This window comes from Bufo bufo, chromosome 3 (assembly GCF_905171765.1).
Source record: "Bufo bufo chromosome 3, aBufBuf1.1, whole genome shotgun sequence".
Lineage (NCBI taxonomy): Eukaryota > Metazoa > Chordata > Amphibia > Anura > Bufonidae > Bufo > Bufo bufo.
The window spans coordinates 1956043-1976569 of NC_053391.1; the positions used below are offsets into that span (position 1 = coordinate 1956043).

The 20527-nt window shown below is 47.6% G+C and overlaps 1 protein-coding gene across 2 annotated transcripts in view; it reads left to right on the forward strand.

Moving 5' to 3' along the window:
* The window catches only part of LOC120994301 (vang-like protein 1), a 71388-nt gene that overhangs the window by 41904 nt on the left and 8957 nt on the right, over nt 1-20527 (forward strand). For both annotated transcript variants that reach the window (XM_040422763.1, XM_040422762.1), the window contains exons 5-7: nt 2040-2170; nt 8418-8535; nt 10364-10586. In XM_040422763.1, coding sequence (XP_040278697.1) covers nt 2040-2170; nt 8418-8535; nt 10364-10586 — 472 coding nt within the window. The remainder of the gene's footprint in view (nt 1-2039; nt 2171-8417; nt 8536-10363; nt 10587-20527) is intronic.

Sequence of the window (20527 nt, forward strand, 5' to 3'; positions counted from 1 at the left end):
CACACAACCAGTAGATGACATCTCTATATACAGCACATGTGATATATACTAGTTATTATATTTACTACATACCGTATATACACAACCAGTAGATGGAGATCTCTATATACAGCACATGTGATATATATACCAGTTATTATATCTACTACATACCGTATATACACAACCAGTAGATGACACCTCTATATACAGCACATGTGATATATATACCAGTTATTATATCTACTACATACCGTATATACACAACCAGTAGATGGCGATCTCTATATACAGCACATGTGATATCTAGTATATATCACATGTGCTGTATATAGAGATGTCATCTACTGGTTGTGTATATACGGTATGTAGTAGATATAATAACTGGTATATATCACATGTGCTGTATATAGAGATCGCCATCTACTGGTTGTGTATATACGGTATGTAGTAGATATAATAACTGGTATATATCACATGTGCTGTATATAGAGATCTCCATCTACTGGTTGTGTATATACGGTATGTAGTAGATATAATAACTGGTATATATCACATGTGCTGTATATAGAGGTGTCATCTACTGGTTGTGTATATACGGTATGTAGTAGATATAATAACTGGTATATATCACATGTGCTGTATATAGAGATCGCCATCTACTGGTTGTGTATATACGGTATGTAGTAAATATAATAACTGGTATATATCACATGTGCTGTATATAGAGGTGTCATCTACTGGTTGTGTATATACGGTATGTAGTAGATATAATAACTGGTATATATCACATGTGCTGTATATAGAGGTGTCATCTACTGGTTGTGTATATACGGTATGTAGTAGATATAATAACTGGTATATATCACATGTGCTGTATATAGAGATCTCCATCTACTGGTTGTGTATATACGGTATGTAGTAGATATAATAACTGGTATATATCGCATGTGCTGTATATAGAGGTGTCATCTACTGGTTGTGTATATACAGTATGTAGCAGATATAATAACTGGTATATATCACATGTGCTGTATATAGAGATCTCCATCTACTGGTTGTGTATATACGGTATGTAGTAGATATAATAACTGGTATATATCGCATGTGCTGTATATAGAGATCTCCATCTACTGGTTGTGTATATATACGGTATGTAGTAGATATAATAACTGGTATATATCACATGTGCTGTATATAGAGATCTCCATCTACTGGTTGTGTATATACGGTATGTAGTAGATATAATAACTGGTATATATCACATGTGCTGTATATAGAGATCTCCATCTACTGGTTGTGTGTATACGGTATGTAGTAGATATAATAACTGGTATATATCACATGTGCTGTATATAGAGATCTCCATCTACTGGTTGTGTATATACGGTATGTAGTAGATATAATAACTGGTATATATCACATGTGCTGTATATAGAGGTGTCATCTACTGGTTGTGTATATACGGTATGTAGTAGATATAATAACTGGTATATATCACATGTGCTGTATATAGAGGTGTCATCTACTGGTTGTGTATATACGGTATGTAGTAGATATAATAACTAGTATATATCACATGTGCTGTATATAGAGGTGTCATCTACTGGTTGTGTATATACGGTATGTAGTAGATATAATAACTGGTATATATCACATGTGCTGTATATAGAGGTGTCATCTACTGGTCGTGTATATATACGGTATGTAGTAGATATAATAACTAGTATATATCACATGTGCTGTATATAGAGGTGTCATCTACTGGTTGTGTATATACAGTATGTAGTAGATATAATAACTGGTATATATCTCATGTGCTGTATATAGAGGTGTCATCTACTGGTTGTGTATATACGTTATGTAGTAGATATAATAACTGGTGTATATCACATGTGCTGTATATAGAGGTGTCATCTACTGGTTGTGTATATACGGTATGTAGTAGATATAATAACTGGTATATATCACATGTGCTGTATATAGAGATCTCCATCTACTGGTTGTGTATATACGGTATGTAGCAGATATAATAATTGGTATATATCACATGTGCTCAGTCTCCAGAGATCAGCGTTGTTCGTGTTAGAAAATTTCTACAAAGATTTTCCAGCTTTTACCCCAAGACCTCAGACCGGGAAGATCAGGAAACAAGAGCAGAGCTTTGAGGGCCAATGTCTTCTTGTGGATGGTAAGTTCTGCATGAGGTGTACAATGTCTACCCAACACTTCAAATCCCTACTTTGGGAACCTCCCTATTATTTCCCTATTTTCAGCCTAGAGAAGGAGCAGGTAGATGTTCTCTGTTTCTGTAGACCTCCTTGGTCACCATGGAGAAACACTTGGGATCTGTGCTCTACAGGAGCTGAGCTATATGGCATGGAGGAAGACCAGGGATCTGTCCTGTATGACAACCTCCAGGATAACCATGGAGGAAGACCTGGGATCTGTCCTGTATGACAACCTCCAGGATAACCATGGAGGAAGACCTGGGATCTGTCTTCTATGTGAGCTGACCTCCAGGGTAGACAGGAAAAAGGACCAGAGATCTGTCCTATAGTTGAGTTGACCTCCAAGACAACCAATAAGTAGGACCAGGGATCTCTCCTATAAGTGTGATGACCTCAAGGGCATCCATGGTGAAGGTCCAGAACTCTGTTTACCATATGAGCTAACCCCAACAACAGAAATGTAGAAGAGCCAAGACTCTTTCCTCTATGTGAGATGAACTGATGGGCAGCCATGGCAAAAGCCCAGGGATCGTTCCTGTCTATGACCTGACATGAAGAGGGGCCAGGGATCATTCAAGTATACAGTTGTGTTCAAAATAATAGCAGTCAGGCATAACTAACCTGATCAATCACTGTTTTTGGTAGAAATGATATTTCTACATGGCAAATAATTTACTATCAGGTGTAGTAGAGTAATAGAAAGCCAACAGACCCAACAGTCAGGACATGCATGCTGCTGATTCTGTGTAATTCAATCACTAATTGAAAGGGGCATGTTCAAAATAATAGCAGTGTGGAGGTCAATGAGTGAGGTCATTCATTCTGTGAAAAGCAGGTGGTAATTATTGCCCTTATTTCAGGAAGGAAGGCAGCAGATGTTGTACCTGCCGGTTACAGCGCATTTATCTCTGAAATTCTGAGGAAAATGGGTTGTTCCAGACATTGTTCAGAAGAACAGCGCACCTTGAGTAAAAAGTTGATTGGAGAGGGGAAAACATATAAAGAAGTGCAGAAAATGATCGGCTGCTCAGCGAAAATGATCGCAAATGCTTTAAAATGGCAAAACCTGAAAGACGTGGAAGAAAGCGAAAAACTACCATTCGAGTGGATAGAAGAAAAGCCAAAATGGCGAGGACTCGGCCAACAATCAGCTCCAGGAAGATGAAAGAAGGTGTAAAGTTCCCTGTGAGTCCTGTTACAATGAGAAGACCCCTATGTGAAGCCGAGCGATCTGCAAGAAGCCCCCGCAAAGTCCCACTGCTGGAAACAAGACGTGTGCTGAAGAGCTTACAATCTGCCAAAGAGCCCATTGACGGCCTGAAGAGACATTCTGTGGACTGATGGAAGTGAGATGGTTCTTTTTGGGTCTAGTGGCCGGAGACAGTTTGTCAGACGACCCCCAAACACTGAATTCAGCCCCAGTAGACTGTGAAGACAGTAAAGCATGGTGGACAAGCATCATGATATGGGGATGTGTCTCATACTACGGTGTTGGGCCTATTTATCACAGACCAGGGATCATGGATCAGTCTGAATCCATCAGAAGACTGGAAGAGGTCATGCTGCCTTATGCTGAAGAGGAGATGCCCTTGAAATGGGTGTTCCAACAAGACAACGACCCCAAACACCAGTAAACGGGCAACATCTTGGCTCCAGACCAACAAGACTGACGTTATGGAGCGGCCGGCCCGATCCCCGGGTCTTAATCCAATAGAAAACCTGTGGGTGACATCAAAAATGCAGTTTCTGAGGAAAAACCAAGAAATAGAGAAGAACTGTGGATTGTGGTCCGATCATCCTGGGCTGGAGAACCTGGTCACAGGGGCAGGAGGTGGTGACTCCGAGCAGCACAGACGTCCAGCAGGTCTCAGAGACAGCGGTTATACAACTGAGTATTAGTGACAGGATTCAGAGGGAAGAAAATCTACAGACATTTCTCAGTTTATAGAGTGAATGTCTGAGTTTGTAAAGAAGAAGACAAACACTGCTATTTTTTTGAACAGTCTAATAGTCACTTTTCTTCAAAAAATTTGGAGGAACAACACAAATATGATATATTTTTCTTCATGTTTTGATTTGGAATAGAAGGTGTAGTGTTCCCGATGCATCTGTGTGGATGGAAATAGAAGCGATTAGAAGGATTGTGAGCTTTATTTACTTTTTAAACACACTGCTATTATTTTGAACACAACTGTATATATGCTCTAAGGGTATCAATAATAAATAACATGCTGCATGGAAATAGTAACAGCTGCCAACAGGTCCCTCTGCCCTTATGCGTAGGGTGTCCGGCAACAGTTTTTCTCTCAGGTATAACCAGAAAACCAAACAGGTGTGCACTAAGCGATCATTACTGACTTTACTTTGAGTATCGGGCCACTAATACCAAAGAAAGCGCGGAGGTGACTTCCCTCCACCAACCTACCACTATGCAGGGAAAACGCCTGCAGATAGAAGGGTGGCATTATCCGGGGGCCCTTCTGCCAACAAGGTCTAATTGTGCTTAATGCTATGTCACCTTGATGATGAGCACCCTAAGCCTGGTGCACTAGGCCTTAGGACATGGAGGATTGGTTAAACCTAAAACACTCCAATAATTCAGCACTTTAGGAGGAGGAACATTTTCTCCTTTCAACTCCAGAGATAATAGCAGCCGATCCCCCTTAATGGTGGTAGGTTTGCTTGGTCTATAACCATTAGTTCTGCATGTACTAGCCTCACTTAGCACAATACAATTAGTTCACATTGTACTCAGAGGCAAGCATCACCAGCCGCACTCAGAGGCAGTCCATTGTGAGCAGTGAAGTCAGGTGCTGATGGACAAGAATTCCTGTCCATCTGTAAAAGAATTCATACAATAGGCACATCTCTTGTGCGTGGCTGAAAATGTAAAACGTTAGTGCAAATATATTTAAGGCACATTTTTAATAATACAAACAGATAAATAAAGGAATAGTGCAAATAAATCACTTTAGGGTCTCTTTCTTCTGTTCTTGAAGACAAAGTGCATTACACTGTCACTTTAAGTGCAATAAAAGTTCTTGTAATCCACCAGGCACATAGTCATTAGTTGTAATCCACATGGGGTATAGTTGAAGTCCTCCTCCTGGGTCCCATACTTGAGGGCGCAAAAGTCCTCCTTTAAGCTGCAGGACATCCTCATGGCTGTCACGGCTAGCTCTGGTGCTCTCTGCATCTCCTGGTGGCAGAACTTGGAACTGCAGGATCACTCTCCTCTAGAGGATCTTCTATAAGCCTTGGCCTTTTCCTGGTAGGTGACCGTAAAGGATGGACCCTCGGTCTTTCATAGCCAGGAGCTCTGGATTTGGTGGTGGTTCCGTAGTGCATGGAGCAGTATCCGTGGACCCCTGCTTTTTCCCGCGCACATCAGGGCGGTGGTCACGTTTGGCGGTGCTTCGACTATATTTGGAGGCTCAGGGAGAAGAGAAGTAGCTACTGTGGCACTGATCACATGTAGACTTTGCAGGGGCACTAGTGGTGCAGGGTTATCACCCTTGCCATATTGAGTCTCCAAGTGCAAATGACCGCCACCAGGACTTGGTGGCCGGGGGAGCCAATGTGGTGGATGTAATACAGGAGACGGTTCTGCGGTCTCCCATCCTCCATGGTATCCACACTGGATTAAATCTTCAGCAGGGTACACATTCGGCGGACAAAGTCACACGCCGCTCAGACTTCTGCCCATCTCAGCCAGTGGTAGAGTCCAGAATTCTAGATGAATCAGTCTCTTCCCTCTCTAGGGCCGGACTTTGCAGTCAGACATAGCTCTTGGTACCCTGTACCAGACTAGAGGGGTAAATGTAGGCTAGATTGGAGTTTTTTTTTGCGCACGTTACTATGGGCAACAGCAGCGGAATTGGTGCATGGCTCCTTTAAGAGTCACTGCGACTGTGCAATTTTGGGGAGTATAATACTCTGGCAGGCAGATACCAGTTCCAAACAGTCTTTAATAAAGTTATTTTCCCCAGTAGTACTCACTCAGATCTCTGGACGTAGTTTCTCAGGATCCAGTGTAGAGAAAACTGCATTCGCCCTTTTCCAAGATGGCCGCCGCTTCACTTCCTGTAAGGGCGTCGTCGATTTCCTTTGTCTTCCCTGGTGCTGTCGTGAGCTGAAGACGAAGGAGGAGAATTGGGGGCGGAGCTGCTACTTCCCTTCTCTTTGCCGTGGGATCGCTCCCTGTGGGCGGAGCTGGATTTTCACGCGGTGGAGGGGGTGTTTCTTGTCTTTCCCGCTTCTGAACTGGTAGGAGAAGCTGCGTCGTCACCATTAAAGATGGTGAGGTAACTCTTTGGACGCCGGTGCTCCGCAACAAATCCAATAAAGTCACTTTTAAAGCAGTTTTTGTAAATCCCATAGGCATATAAAGTTGGTCGGCACACAATTTTGTTATTTGACCCTGGTTCTTTAGTATAATGGTATGCAGCACACAGTATGGGCTTGTCAGACTCCTGTTCGTGACGCCACTTTGATGCAATGGCCCGGTTCAGCGTCTGGGGTATCCCTCGCCCTTTAGGAGGTTTCTACGAAATATGTCCCTCTTATAGAGCAAGTAAACGTGACGCCAGCTGCGGTAGCGGAAGCACAAGGCTCCCTTTTGTAGATGGTGATGTTGGTTTCCAGAGGTAGGATTGCCAGAGTGGTGCAGGATGGCCTACAGTCTCTGTATATGTTATGTACACGTGTCACGGTGTTCCTACCTGGATAGCCTTGGATCACAGACGTGATGTGGTTTGAAGCAGTGCAAAAGGGGTAGTTGAACTTGGATGTTGAACAAGTGGAATAAATGGAGTCCAGACTTTGTAGTAACGCTGAACAGTTGCTTTTACTTGCCATAAATTGGTAATCCAAACAGCTTCCAAACGATATCTTGGTCATCAGCAGGTATTGGCTTATCTGGCAGGCAAACACTTCTCTGCAACAATCTCAGCTCTGCTATGCTTGGCTGAATAAATAGGAAACTCTTCCTCTTCTGCTGGAACTTAAGTTAGCTGTAGTCTGTAGTCTGTCTCTTATTATAATCCTAGGAACTTCTTGTCCTGGCAGTGAGTACCTGAAGCTTTGGCTCAGCTTGGATGAAGGCAATGCAATCCCAGGAGGGGACAGGCAACCATATAGACTTCAGAGGCAGGGCCTATGGCCCTAGCAGAGCAGGCAGTGCTCTGCTAGCCAGCACACAACCTCTCCCTAAGGAGGGTAGACTAGACACCACCTGTCCCCATGGAGGCGAAGGCTAAACTGCCACTAACTTCTCCCTAACACTGAACTCCTCCCTCGATAGAGAAGGCTGGAAGGAACAAGAATGTTCTTCTCCAGAGAAACTATCTCTGCCAATTGCTGCCGCCATCTGCTGGTGGACCAGGTAACTGCATGAACAAAACAGTTTCAGGAATAAATGTGCACATTATTAGGCGATGACATGTTATACATTAGCACATAGGAGATGGTAGCAAGGCGCCAAAAGAAGTGCTAATGGGACTCCGGGTCTTTACAATTGGTCCAGTGTCCCTGTTAGGCCGAACAGCCTGACTGTCAGCTGGGCTGGTTACCACAGCCACAGAAATAGATCCTCCCCTTCTGGTTACTGGGACCGGCTGCTGATTACTGGGACCAGCTGCTGATTTCTGGGATCATCTGCTGGTTACTGGGACCAGCTGCTGGTTACTGGGACCGGCTGCTGGCTATTGGGATTGGCTTCTGGTTACTGGGACCAGCTGCTGGTTATTGGGATCAGCTGCTGGTTACTGAGAATGACTGCTGGTTATTGGGATCAGCTGCTGGTTACTGGGAATGACTGCTGGTTATTGGTATCAGCTGCTGGTTACTGGGACCAGCTGCTGGTTACTGGGGCTGGCTGCTGGTTATTAGGAATGGCTGCTGGTTATTGGGATCGGCTGCTGGTTACTAGGAGTGGCTGCTGGTAACTGGGACTGACTACTGATTAGTGGGACCGGCTGCTGGTTACTGGGACCGGCTGCTGGTTACTGGGATCGACTGCTGGTTATTGGTATCAGCTGCTGGTTACTGGGACCGGCTGCTGGTTACTGGGACCAGCTGCTGGTTACTGGGAATGGCTACTGATTACTGGGACCGGCTGCTGGTTACTGGGACTGGCTGCTAGTTACTGGAATGAGCTGTTGGATACTGGGATAAACTAACAGGTTCTCTGATTTTCTTCTTCCAAAGGTTTGGAGAACAACAACGTGAACCAATCACAGGCCCTGATCCCGGCATCAACCAGTTACAAGGAGAGATACTACGCAGACATTGACCAGGAACGCAAGATACGCAGGCGGCGCGCAAGGTGACAGTAGCAGTGATCCGGAATATGTTCCACAGTTTTTTTCAGTGTGCACCATTCTAGATTGCAGTTATATAGGCTGCAGTGTTCTAGATGAGTTATATGCAGTCTGTAATGTTCTAGATTTCAGTTATATAGTCCATAGTGTTCTAGATGAGTTATATGCAGTCTGTAATGTTCTAGATTGCAGTTATATAGTCCATAGTGTTCTAGATGAGTTATATGCAGCCTACCCTGTTCTAGATGACAGTTATATTGGCTGCAGTGTTCTAGAGGAGTTATATGCAGCCTACCCTGTTCTAGATGACAGTTATATTGGCTGCAGTGTTCTAGATGAGTTATATGCAGTCTGTAATGTTCTAGATTGCAGTTATATAGGCTAAAGTGTTCTAGATGAGTTATATGCAGTCTGTAATGTTCTAGATTGCAATTATAAAGGCTGAAGTGTTCTAGATGAGTTATATGCAGTCTGTAATGTTCTAGATTGCAATTATAAAGGCTGAAGTGTTCTAGATGAGTTATGCAGTCTGTAATGTTCTAGATTGCAATTATAAAGGCTGAAGTGTTCTAGATGAGTTATATGCAGTCTGTAATCTTCTAGATGACAGTTATATAGGCAGTAGTGTTCTAGATGAGTTATATGCAGTTTGTAATGTTCTAGATTGCAGATATATAGGCCATAGTGTTCTAGATTAGTTATATGCAGTCTACACCATTCTAGATTACAATTATATAGGCTGCGGTGTTCTAGATGAGTTAAATGCACTCTACACTACACTGTTCTAGATAAGTTATACAGGCTGCAGTGTTCTAGATTAGTTAATTGCTGTCTACACCGTTCTAGATTAGTTTTATAGGTTGCAGTGTTCTAGATGAGTTATATGCAGTCTGTAATGTTCTACAGTAGATTGCAGTTATGTAGGCTATAGTGTTCTACACAAGTTATATGTGGTCTATACTGTTCTAGATGACAGATATGTTCAGACTTATCACTCCAGAATTCTGGTTCCAAAATGAGGCTTTTGTGACTTTTTAGATTCACACAAAAATGTTGTGACATTTTCCATTTTTACACCACTCGCTCCAGTTTTGATGTATGGGTGGAGAAATCGGCACAAATACAGACCTAAAACTGTCCCAAAAACAACCAACGCTAAATCTCCCCCATAGTGTGTACATGCTGTTCTAGATAGGTCATGTTCTATCTGTCCTGTTCTAGATAAAAGTTATATCCAGTCTGTACTGTTCTAGATGAACGTGATATCCAGTCTGTCCTTGTCTAGATTAGATTTATACCACATGTATTGTTCTAGGTCGCCTGGTGACTGGTATATACAGTCTGTATTGTTCTAGATCACATGGGGACCAGTATATACCACATGTATTGTTCTAGATCACCTAATGACCAATATATAGTCTGTACTCTTTTAGATCGCCTGGTGACTTGTATATACAGTCTGTACTGTTCTAGATCACATGGGAACCATTATATACTGCATGTATTGTTCTAGATCATACTGCATGCATTGTTGTAGATCACCTGGTGACCAGTATATACAGTCTGTACTATTTTAGATCACTTGGTGACTGGCATATACAGTCTGTACTGTTCTAGATCAAATGGGGACCAGTATATACTGCATGTATTGTTCTAGATCACCTGGTGACTGGTATATACAGTCTGTACTGTTCTAGATCAAATGGGGGACCAGTATATACACTGCATGTATTGTTCTAGATCACCTGGTGACTGGTATATACAGTCTGTATTGTTCTAGATCACATTGTGTCTGTACTGTGTATAAATATATTGTGTGTTGTCTGTTCTCAGGCTGGTGGTTGCTGTCCATAAGTCGTTCTCTCAGGTTCAGCGTCTGGATAACATGAAGTCTGGACCAGCGATAGACCCCAGGGAGGCCGCACAGAGCATCTTCCCCCTTATTGCTCAGAGCCTGCAGCGCTACCTGCGTTCCACGAACCAGACTCACCTGTACAGCATGGAGGCGATAATAGAGCACCTTACACTGTGCCTGACGCACAACATGTCCCCACAGGTAACACAGCACCCCAGGGCCCAGAGCGTGAACCATGTGTGCGGTATAATACCACCTCAGACAAGGGCTTCAAGTGTACCAAAAAAGTGTGCAAAATGGCTGTGCTTCTGTGTACAACAATAACTGTGAAGGAACTGTTGTGTTTGGGCCTCCCTGGTGTCTTCAGCCATATGATTCCCTGTTTCAGCTGCACAGCTAGATGCATTTCACTAAGAAGCAGGGAGCCTCTCCATTCTTCTAGCACTGTACTGCTGTGATGTCCGTTCCCTTACTTCCCACCATGTTTGTTTTTAGCTCCAAAGCTCACGGAGCAGATAAGGAGCAGGAGATAACAATTACAGACCCCCCCATTTCCTGTGAATTCAGAGGCAGTGTAGAAGCAGTTGTATTAGGCTCAGGATCTCCAGTAGCTCTGACACACCGCACTTCTTGTGAATTCAGAGGCAGTGCAGAAGCAGTTCTTCTATTAGGCTCAGGATCTCTGCTAGCTCTGACACCCCCCATTTCCTGTCAGTTCAGAGGCAGTGTAGAAGCAGTTCTTCTATTAGGCTCAGGATCTCTGCTAGCTCTGACACCCCCCCCCCCTCTTCCTGTGAATTCAGAGGCAGTGCAGATGCAGTTCTTCTATTAGGCTCAGGATCTCTGCTAGCTCTGACACCCCCCCCCCCTCTTCCTGTGAATTCAGAGGCAGTGCAGATGCAGTTCTTCTATTAGGCTCAGGATCTCTGCTAGCTCTGGCACCCCCCCCCCCCTCTTCCTGTGAATTCAGAGGCAGTGCAGATGCAGTTCTTCTATCAGGCTCAGGATCTCTGCTAGCTCTGACCCCCCCCCCCCCCCTCTTCCTGTGAATTCAGAGGCAGTGCAGATGCAGTTCTTCTATTAGGCTCAGGATCTCTGCTAGCTCTGGCACGCCCCCATTTCCTGTCAGTTCAGAAGCAGTGTAGAAGCAGTTCTTCTATCAGGCTCAGGATCTCCAGTAGCTCTGTCACTCCCCTCTTCCTGTGAATTCAGAGGCATGGATCTTGGCTGACAGCTGACAGTGGACTGCAGCTCAGGTGTTAGTGAGACCCTTGCTGGTCAGGACTGTGTGAAAGTGCAGGGACCCTACAGTCAGGGTCCCGGGTTAAAGGGGTTATCCTAATAATACCAGGAAGATTCCTAAAATACCAAGAGTCGAACACTGCGGCGCTCGGATCATTTGAAATTATTCTCAGGATTTCTTATTTCTCCGTCCATGGCCAACATTTCGGTCTTGACCTGGGACATTCTTCACGGTTCTACAGTTGCATGCAGAGGATTAGCACTCACTTACTGATGCTGATAAGGCTACTTTCACACTAGCGGCAGAACAGATCCGACAGGCTATTCACTTTGTCGGATCCATCCTGCCGCTATTTCGCCGTGCCGCAAAACCGCCACTTCGTCCCCATTGACTATAATGGGGAAGGGGGCGGAGCTACGGCGCAGCACGGCAGTGCACGGCGAGAGGCCGCTGAACTAAAAGTACTACATGTCAAATTATACAGCATGGTACATACACTCACCTAAAGAATTATTAGTGCCACCTGTTCTATTTCTCATTAATGCGATTATCTAGTCAACCAATCACATGGCAGTTGCTTCGATGCATGTAGGGGGGGGCTCCTGGTCAAGACAATCTCCTGAACTCCAAACTGAATGTCAGAATGGGAAAGAAAGGTGATTTAAGCAATTTTGAGCGTGGCATGGTTGTTGGTGCCAGACGGGCCGGTCTGAGTATTTCACAATCTGCTCAGTTACTGGGATTTTCCCGCACAACCATTTCTAGGGTTTACAAAGAATGGTGTGAAAAGGGAAAAACATCCAGTATGTGGCCGTCCTGTGGGCGAAAATGCCTTGTGGATGCTAGAGGTCAGAGGAGAATGGGCCGACTGATTCAAGCTGATAGAAGAGCAACGTTGGCTGAAATAACCACTCGTTACAGCCGAGGTCTGCAGCAAAGCATTTGTGAAGCCACAACACGCACAACCTTGAGGCGGATGGGCTACAACAGCAGAAGACCCCACCGGGGACCACTCATCTCCACTACAAATAGGGAAAAGAGGCTACAATTTGCACGAGATCACCAAAATTGGACTGTTGAAGACTGGAAAAATGTTGCCTGGTCTGATGGGTCTCGATTTCTGTTGAGACATTCAAATGGTAGAGTCCGAATTTGGCGTAAACAGAATGAGAACATGTCTCCATCCTCTGATGGCTACTTCCAGCAGGATAATGCACCATGTCACAAAGCTCCAATCATTTCACATTGGTTTCTTGAACATGACAATGAGTTCACTGTACTAAAATGGCCCCACAGTCACCAGATCTCAACCCAATAGAGCATCTTTGGGATGTGGTGGAACGGGAGCTTCGTGCCCTGGATGTGCATCCCTCAAATCTCCATCAACTGCAAGATGCTGTCCTATCAATATGGGCCAACATCTCTAAAGAATGCTATCAGCACCTTGTGGAATCAATGCCACGTAGAATTAGGGCAGTTCTGAAGGCAAAAGGGGGTCCAACACCGGATTAGTATGGGGGCACTAATAATTCTTTAGGTGAGTGTATATAGAGCAAAAAGAGGCATATCCAAGATGGAGTCCTAGTATACAGACCCTCCCCTAGGGGGCGCGTACCCGATTGTTGTATAACAACATGTGACTAGACTCCAGCACAGATCACACTACATGTGTAGTTATAGGGGTCGCAATGGTCACAATTGCATCTGTGCCCCCTTTTGCCAATGGCGCACTGCCAATTACGGTATCTTTCACTTTATAAGACGCAGTGCGTCTTATACAGTGAATACTAGTAAGCGTCTCTATTGTGGAAGCGCTCACTAGTCTGCAGGAGGAGGGGGGGTGAAGTGATGTTAGCGCTGTACTCACACCTCCTCCCAGGTCTCCTCCAGACTGCACTGCTATGTCCTGACAGCGTACAGCACGCACTATGACTTATCATTGTACGGAGTCGGGTGACAGTTCAGTGCGGGCCGGAGGAGACCAGCGAGCAGGGACTGCAGGAGAGACCACCATCTGAGGATCTGATATGGGGTCTGACTCCGATCTGAGGATCTGATATGGGGGTCTGACTCTGATCTGAGGACTGATGTGATCTAATATGAGGGTCTGAGGATCTGATATGGGGGTCCGATCTGAGGTTTAATATTGGGGTCTGATTTTAGGTCTGATCTGAGGTCTGATATGGGTCTGACTCTGATCTGAAGATTTGATATGGGGGTCTGACTCTGATCTGAGGATCTGATATGGGCGTCTGACTCTGATCTGAGGACTGATGTGATCTGATATGAGGGTCTGAGGATCTGATATGGGGGTCTGATCTGTTTAATATTGGGGTCTGATTTGAAGTCTGATCTGAGGTCTGATATGGGGGCCCAATCTGAGGTTTGATATGGGGGTCTGATTTGAGGTGTAATATGGGGGTCAAATTTGAAGTGTGATATGTGCTGTGTGGTCTCCCCCACATACAGCCAGCCATACCTGCCCTCCATCCAATGTGTGGTCTCCCCCACATACAGTCAGCCATACCTGCCCTCCATCCAATGTGTGGTCTCCCCCACATACAGCCAGCCATACCTGTCCTCCATCCAATGTGTGGTCTCCCCCACATACAGTCAGCCATACCTGCCCTCCATCCAATGTGTGGTCTCCCCCACATACAGTCAGCCATACCTGCCCTCCATCCAATGTGTGGTCTCCCCCACATACAGCCAGCCATACCTGTCCTGCATCCAATGTGTGGTCTCCCCCACATACAGTCAGCCATACCTGTCCTCCATCCAATGTGTGGTCTCCCCCACATACAGTCAGCCATACCTGTCCTCCATCCAATGTGTGGTCTCCCCCATATACAGTCAGCCATGCCTGTCCTCCATATGCTATGTTGTCTCCCTCACATACAGTCAGCCATACCTGTCCTCCCAGGTCATGAGGAAGGGCTGGAATTGTCTCTGGTAGCCCAAAACGCGTAGACAAGACTGCTAATTTTTGTAATTCATGGATGAGTTTTTACCGCAAGCTGAATAAATCTATATTCCTTTATCTAAGTGGAGCTGGATTTCTTTCAACCTCTTTTTGCAGTCAGCCATACCTGTCCTCCATGTGCTGTGTGGTCTCCCCCACATACAGTTAGCCATACCTGGCCTCCATCCGCTGTGTGGTCTCCACCACATACAGTCAGCCATACCTGTCCTCCATGTGCTGTGTGGTCTCCACCACATACAGTCAGCCATACCTGTCCTCCATGTGCTGTGTGGTCTCCCCCACATACAGTCAGCCATACCTGTCCTCCATGTGCTGTGTGGTCTCCCCCACATACAGTCAGCCATACCTGTCCTCCATGTGCTGTGTGGTCTCCCCCACATACAGTCAGCCATACCTGTCCTCCAGGTGCTGTGTGGTCTCGCCCATATACAGTCAGCCATACCTGTCCTTAATGTGCTGTGTGGTCTCCCCCACATACACTCATCCATACCTGTCCTCCATGTGTTCTGTGGTCTCCCCCACATACAGTCAGCCATACCTGTCCTCCAGGTGCTGTGTGGTCTCCCCCACATACAGTCAGCCATACCTGTCCTCCATGTGCTGTGTGGTCTCCCCCACATACAGTCAGCCATACCTGTCCTCCATATGCTGTGTGGTCTCCCCTATATACAGTCAGCCATACCTGTCCTCCATGTGCTGTGTGGTCTCCCCCACATACAGTCAGCCATACCTGTCCTCCATGTGCTGTGTGGTCTCCCCCACATACAGTCAGCCATACCTGTCCTCCATGTGTTCTGTGGTCTCCCCCATATACAGTCAGCCATACCTGTCCTCCATATGCTGTGTGGTCTCCCCCATATACAGTCATCCATACCTGTCCTCCATGTGCTGTGTGGTCTCCCCCACATACAGTCAGCCATACCTGTCCTCCATGTGCTGTGTGGTCTCCCCCACATACAGTCAGCCATACCTGTCCTCCATGTGCTGTGTGGTCTCCCCTATATACAGTCAGCCATACCTGTCCTCCATCCAATGTGTGGTCTCCCCCATATACAGTCAGCCATACCTGTCCTCCATGTGCTGTGTGGTCTCCCCCACATACAGTCAGCCATACCTGTCCTCCATGTGCTGTGTGGTCTCCACCACATACAGTCAGCCATACCTGTCCTCCATGTGCTGTGTGGTCTCCCCCATATACAGTCAGCCATACCTGTCCTCCATCCAATGTGTGGTCTCCCCCATATACAGTCAGCCATACCTGTCCTCCATGTGCTGTGTGGTCTCCCCCACATACAGTCAGCCATACCTGTCCTCCATGTGCTGTGTGGTCTCCCCCACATACAGTCCGCCATACCTGTCCTCCATGTGCTGTGTGGTCTCCACCACATACAGTCAGCCATACCTGTCCTCCATGTGCTGTGTGGTCTCCCCCACATACAGTCAGCCATACCTGTCCTCCATGTGCTGTGTGGTCTCCACCACATACAGTCAGCCATACCTGTCCTCCATGTGCTGTGTGGTCTCCCCCACATACAGTCAGCCATACCTGTCCTCCATGTGTTCTGTGGTCTCCCCCCATATACAGTCAGCCATACCTGTCCTCCATGTGTTCTGTGGTCTCCCCCACATACAGTCAGCCATACCTGTCCTCCATGTGTTCTGTGGTCTCCCCCACATACAGTCAGCCATACCTGTCCTCCAGGTGCTGTGTGGTCTCCCCCACATACAGTCAGCCATACCTGTCCTCCATGTGTTCTGTGGTCTCCCCCCATATACAGTCAGCCATACCTGTCCTCCATGTGTTCTGTGGTCTCCCCCACATACAGTCAGCCATACCTGTCCTCCATGTGTTCTGTGGTCTCCCCCACATACAGTCAGCCATACCTGTCCTCCAGGTGCTGTGTGGTCTCCCCCACATACAGTCAGCCATACCTGTCCTCCATGTGTTCTGTGGTCTCCCCCCATATACAGTCAGCCATACCTGTCCTCCATGTGTTCTGTGGTCTCCACCACATACAGTCAGCCATACCTGTCCTCCATGTGCTGTGTGGTCTCCCCCACATACAGTCAGCCATACCTGTCCTCCAGGTGCTGTGTGGTCTCCCCCACATACAGTCAGCCATACCTGTCCTCCATGTGTTCTGTGGTCTCCCCCCATATACAGTCAGCCATACCTGTCCTCCATGTGTTCTGTGGTCTCCCCCCATATACAGTCAGCCATACCTGTCCTCCATGTGTTCTGTGGTCTCCCCCACATACAGTCAGCCATACCTGTCCTCCATGTGCTGTGTGGTCTCCCCCACATACAGTCAGCCATACCTGTCCTCCATGTGCCGTGTGGTCTCCCCCACATACAGTCAGCCATACCTGTCCTCCATATGCTGTGTGGTCTCCCCCCACATACAGTCAGCCATACCTGTCCTCCATGTGCTGTGTGGTCTCCCCCACATACAGTCACACATACCTGTCCTCCATGTGCTGTGTGGTCTCCCCCACATACAGTCATCCATACCTGTCCTCCATGTGTTCTGTGGTCTCCCCCACATACAGTCAGCCATACCTGTCCTCCAGGTGCTGTGTGGTCTCCCCCACATACAGTCAGCCATACCTGTCCTCCATGTGCTGTGTGGTCTCCCCCACATACAGTCAGCCATACCTGTCCTCCATATGCTGTGTGGTCTCCCCTATATACAGTCAGCCATACCTGTCCTCCATGTGCTGTGTGGTCTCCCCCACATACAGTCAGCCATACCTGTCCTCCATGTGCTGTGTGGTCTCCCCCACATACAGTCAGCCATACCTGTCCTCCATGTGTTCTGTGGTCTCCCCCATATACAGTCAGCCATACCTGTCCTCCATGTGCTGTGTGGTCTCCCCCACATACAGTCAGCCATACCTGTCCTCCATATGCTGTGTGGTCTCCCCCATATACAGTCAGCCATACCTGTCCTCCATGTGCTGTGTGGTCTCCCTCACATACAGTCAGCCATACCTGTCCTCCATATGCTGTGTGGTCTCCCCCATATACAGTCATCCATACCTGTCCTCCATGTGCTGTGTGGTCTCCCCCACATACAGTCAGCCATACCTGTCCTCCATGTGCTGTGTGGTCTCCCCCACATACAGTCAGCCATACCTGTCCTCCATGTGCTGTGTGGTCTCCCCTATATACAGTCAGCCATACCTGTCCTCCATCCAATGTGTGGTCTCCCCCATATACAGTCAGCCATACCTGTCCTCCATGTGCTGTGTGGTCTCCCCCACATACAGTCAGCCATACCTGTCCTCCATGTGCTGTGTGGTCTCCACCACATACAGTCAGCCATACCTGTCCTCCATGTGCTGTGTGGTCTCCCCCATATACAGTCAGCCATACCTGTCCTCCATCCAATGTGTGGTCTCCCCCATATACAGTCAGCCATACCTGTCCTCCATGTGCTGTGTGGTCTCCCCCATATACAGTCAGCCATACCTGTCCTCCATGTGCTGTGTGGTCTCCCCCACATACAGTCAGCCATACCTGTCCTCCATGTGTTCTGTGGTCTCCCCCCATATACAGTCAGCCATACCTGTCCTCCATGTGTTCTGTGGTCTCCCCCACATACAGTCAGCCATACCTGTCCTCCATGTGTTCTGTGGTCTCCCCCACATACAGTCAGCCATACCTGTCCTCCAGGTGCTGTGTGGTCTCCCCACATACAGTCAGCCATACCTGTCCTCCATGTGTTCTGTGGTCTCCCCCCATATACAGTCAGCCATACCTGTCCTCCATGTGTTCTGTGGTCTCCACCACATACAGTCAGCCATACCTGTCCTCCATGTGCTGTGTGGTCTCCCCCACATACAGTCAGCCATACCTGTCCTCCAGGTGCTGTGTGGTCTCCCCCACATACAGTCAGCCATACCTGTCCTCCATGTGTTCTGTGGTCTCCCCCCATATACAGTCAGCCATACCTGTCCTCCATGTGTTCTGTGGTCTCCCCCCATATACAGTCAGCCATACCTGTCCTCCATGTGTTCTGTGGTCTCCCCCACATACAGTCAGCCATACCTGTCCTCCATGTGCTGTGTGGTCTCCCCCACATACAGTCAGCCATACCTGTCCTCCATGTGTTCTGTGGTCCCCCCCACATACAGTCAGCCATACCTGTCCTCCATGTGCTGTGTGGTCTCCCCCACATACAGTCAGCCATACCTGTCCTCCATGTGCTGTGTGGTCTCCCCCATATACAGTCAGCCATACCTGTCCTCCATGTGCTGTGTGGTCTCCCCCACATACAGTCAGCCATACCTGTCCTCCATGTGTTCTGTGGTCTCCCCCCATATACAGTCAGCCATACCTGTCCTCCATGTGTTCTGTGGTCTCCCCCACATACAGTCAGCCATACCTGTCCTCCATGTGTTCTGTGGTCTCCCCCACATACAGTCAGCCATACCTGTCCTCCAGGTGCTGTGTGGTCTCCCCACATACAGTCAGCCATACCTGTCCTCCATGTGTTCTGTGGTCTCCCCCCATATACAGTCAGCCATACCTGTCCTCCATGTGTTCTGTGGTCTCCACCACATACAGTCAGCCATACCTGTCCTCCATGTGCTGTGTGGTCTCCCCCACATACAGTCAGCCATACCTGTCCTCCAGGTGCTGTGTGGTCTCCCCCACATACAGTCAGCCATACCTGTCCTCCATGTGTTCTGTGGTCTCCCCCCATATACAGTCAGCCATACCTGTCCTCCATGTGTTCTGTGGTCTCCCCCCATATACAGTCAGCCATACCTGTCCTCCATGTGTTCTGTGGTCTCCCCCACATACAGTCAGCCATACCTGTCCTCCATGTGCTGTGTGGTCTCCCCCACATACAGTCAGCCATACCTGTCCTCCATGTGTTCTGTGGTCCCCCCCACATACAGTCAGCCATACCTGTCCTCCATGTGCTGTGTGGTCTCCCCCACATACAGTCATCCATACCTGTCCTCCATGTGCTGTGTGTTCTCCCCCACATACAGTCAGCCATACCTGTCCTCCATGTGCTGTGTGGTCTCCCCCATATACAGTCATCCATACCTGTCCTCCATGTGCTGTGTGGTCTCGCCCACATACAGTCAGCCATACCAGTCCTCCATGTGCTGTGTGGTCTCCCCCACACACAGTCAGCCATACCTGTCCTCCATGTGCTGTGTGGTCTCCACCACATACAGTCAGCCATACCTGTCCTCCATGTGCTGTGTGGTCTCCACCACATACAGTCATCCATACCTGTCCTCCATGTGCTGTGTGGTCTCGCCCACATACAGTCAGCCATACCTGTCCTCCATGTGCTGTGTGGTCTCCCCCACATACAGTCAGCCATACCTGTCCTCCATGTGTTCTGTGGTCTCCCCCATATATAGTCAGCCATACCTGTCCTCCATGTGTTCTGTGGTCTCCCCCACATACAGTCAGCCATACCTGTCCTCCAGGTGCTGTGTGGTCTCCCCCACATACAGTCAGCCATACCTGTCCTCCATGTGCCGTGTGGTCCCCCCCATATATAGTCAGCCATACCTGTCCTCCATGTGCTGTGTGGTCTCCCCCATATACAGTCAGCCATACCTGTCCTCCATATGCTGTGTGGTCTCCCCCACATACTGTCAGCCATACCTGCCCTCCATATGCTGTGTGGTCTCCCCTACATACAGTCAGCCATACCTGTCCTCCATGTGCTGTGTGGTCTCCCCTACATACAGTCAGCCATACCTGTCCTCCATCCAATGTGTGGTCTCCCCCACATACAGTCAGCCATACCTGTCCTCCATGTGCTGTGTGGTCTCCCCTACATACAGTCAGCCATACCTGTCCTCCATCCAATGTGTGGTCTCCCCCACATACAGTCAGCCATACCTGTCCTCCATGTGTTCTGTGGTCTCCCCCCACATACA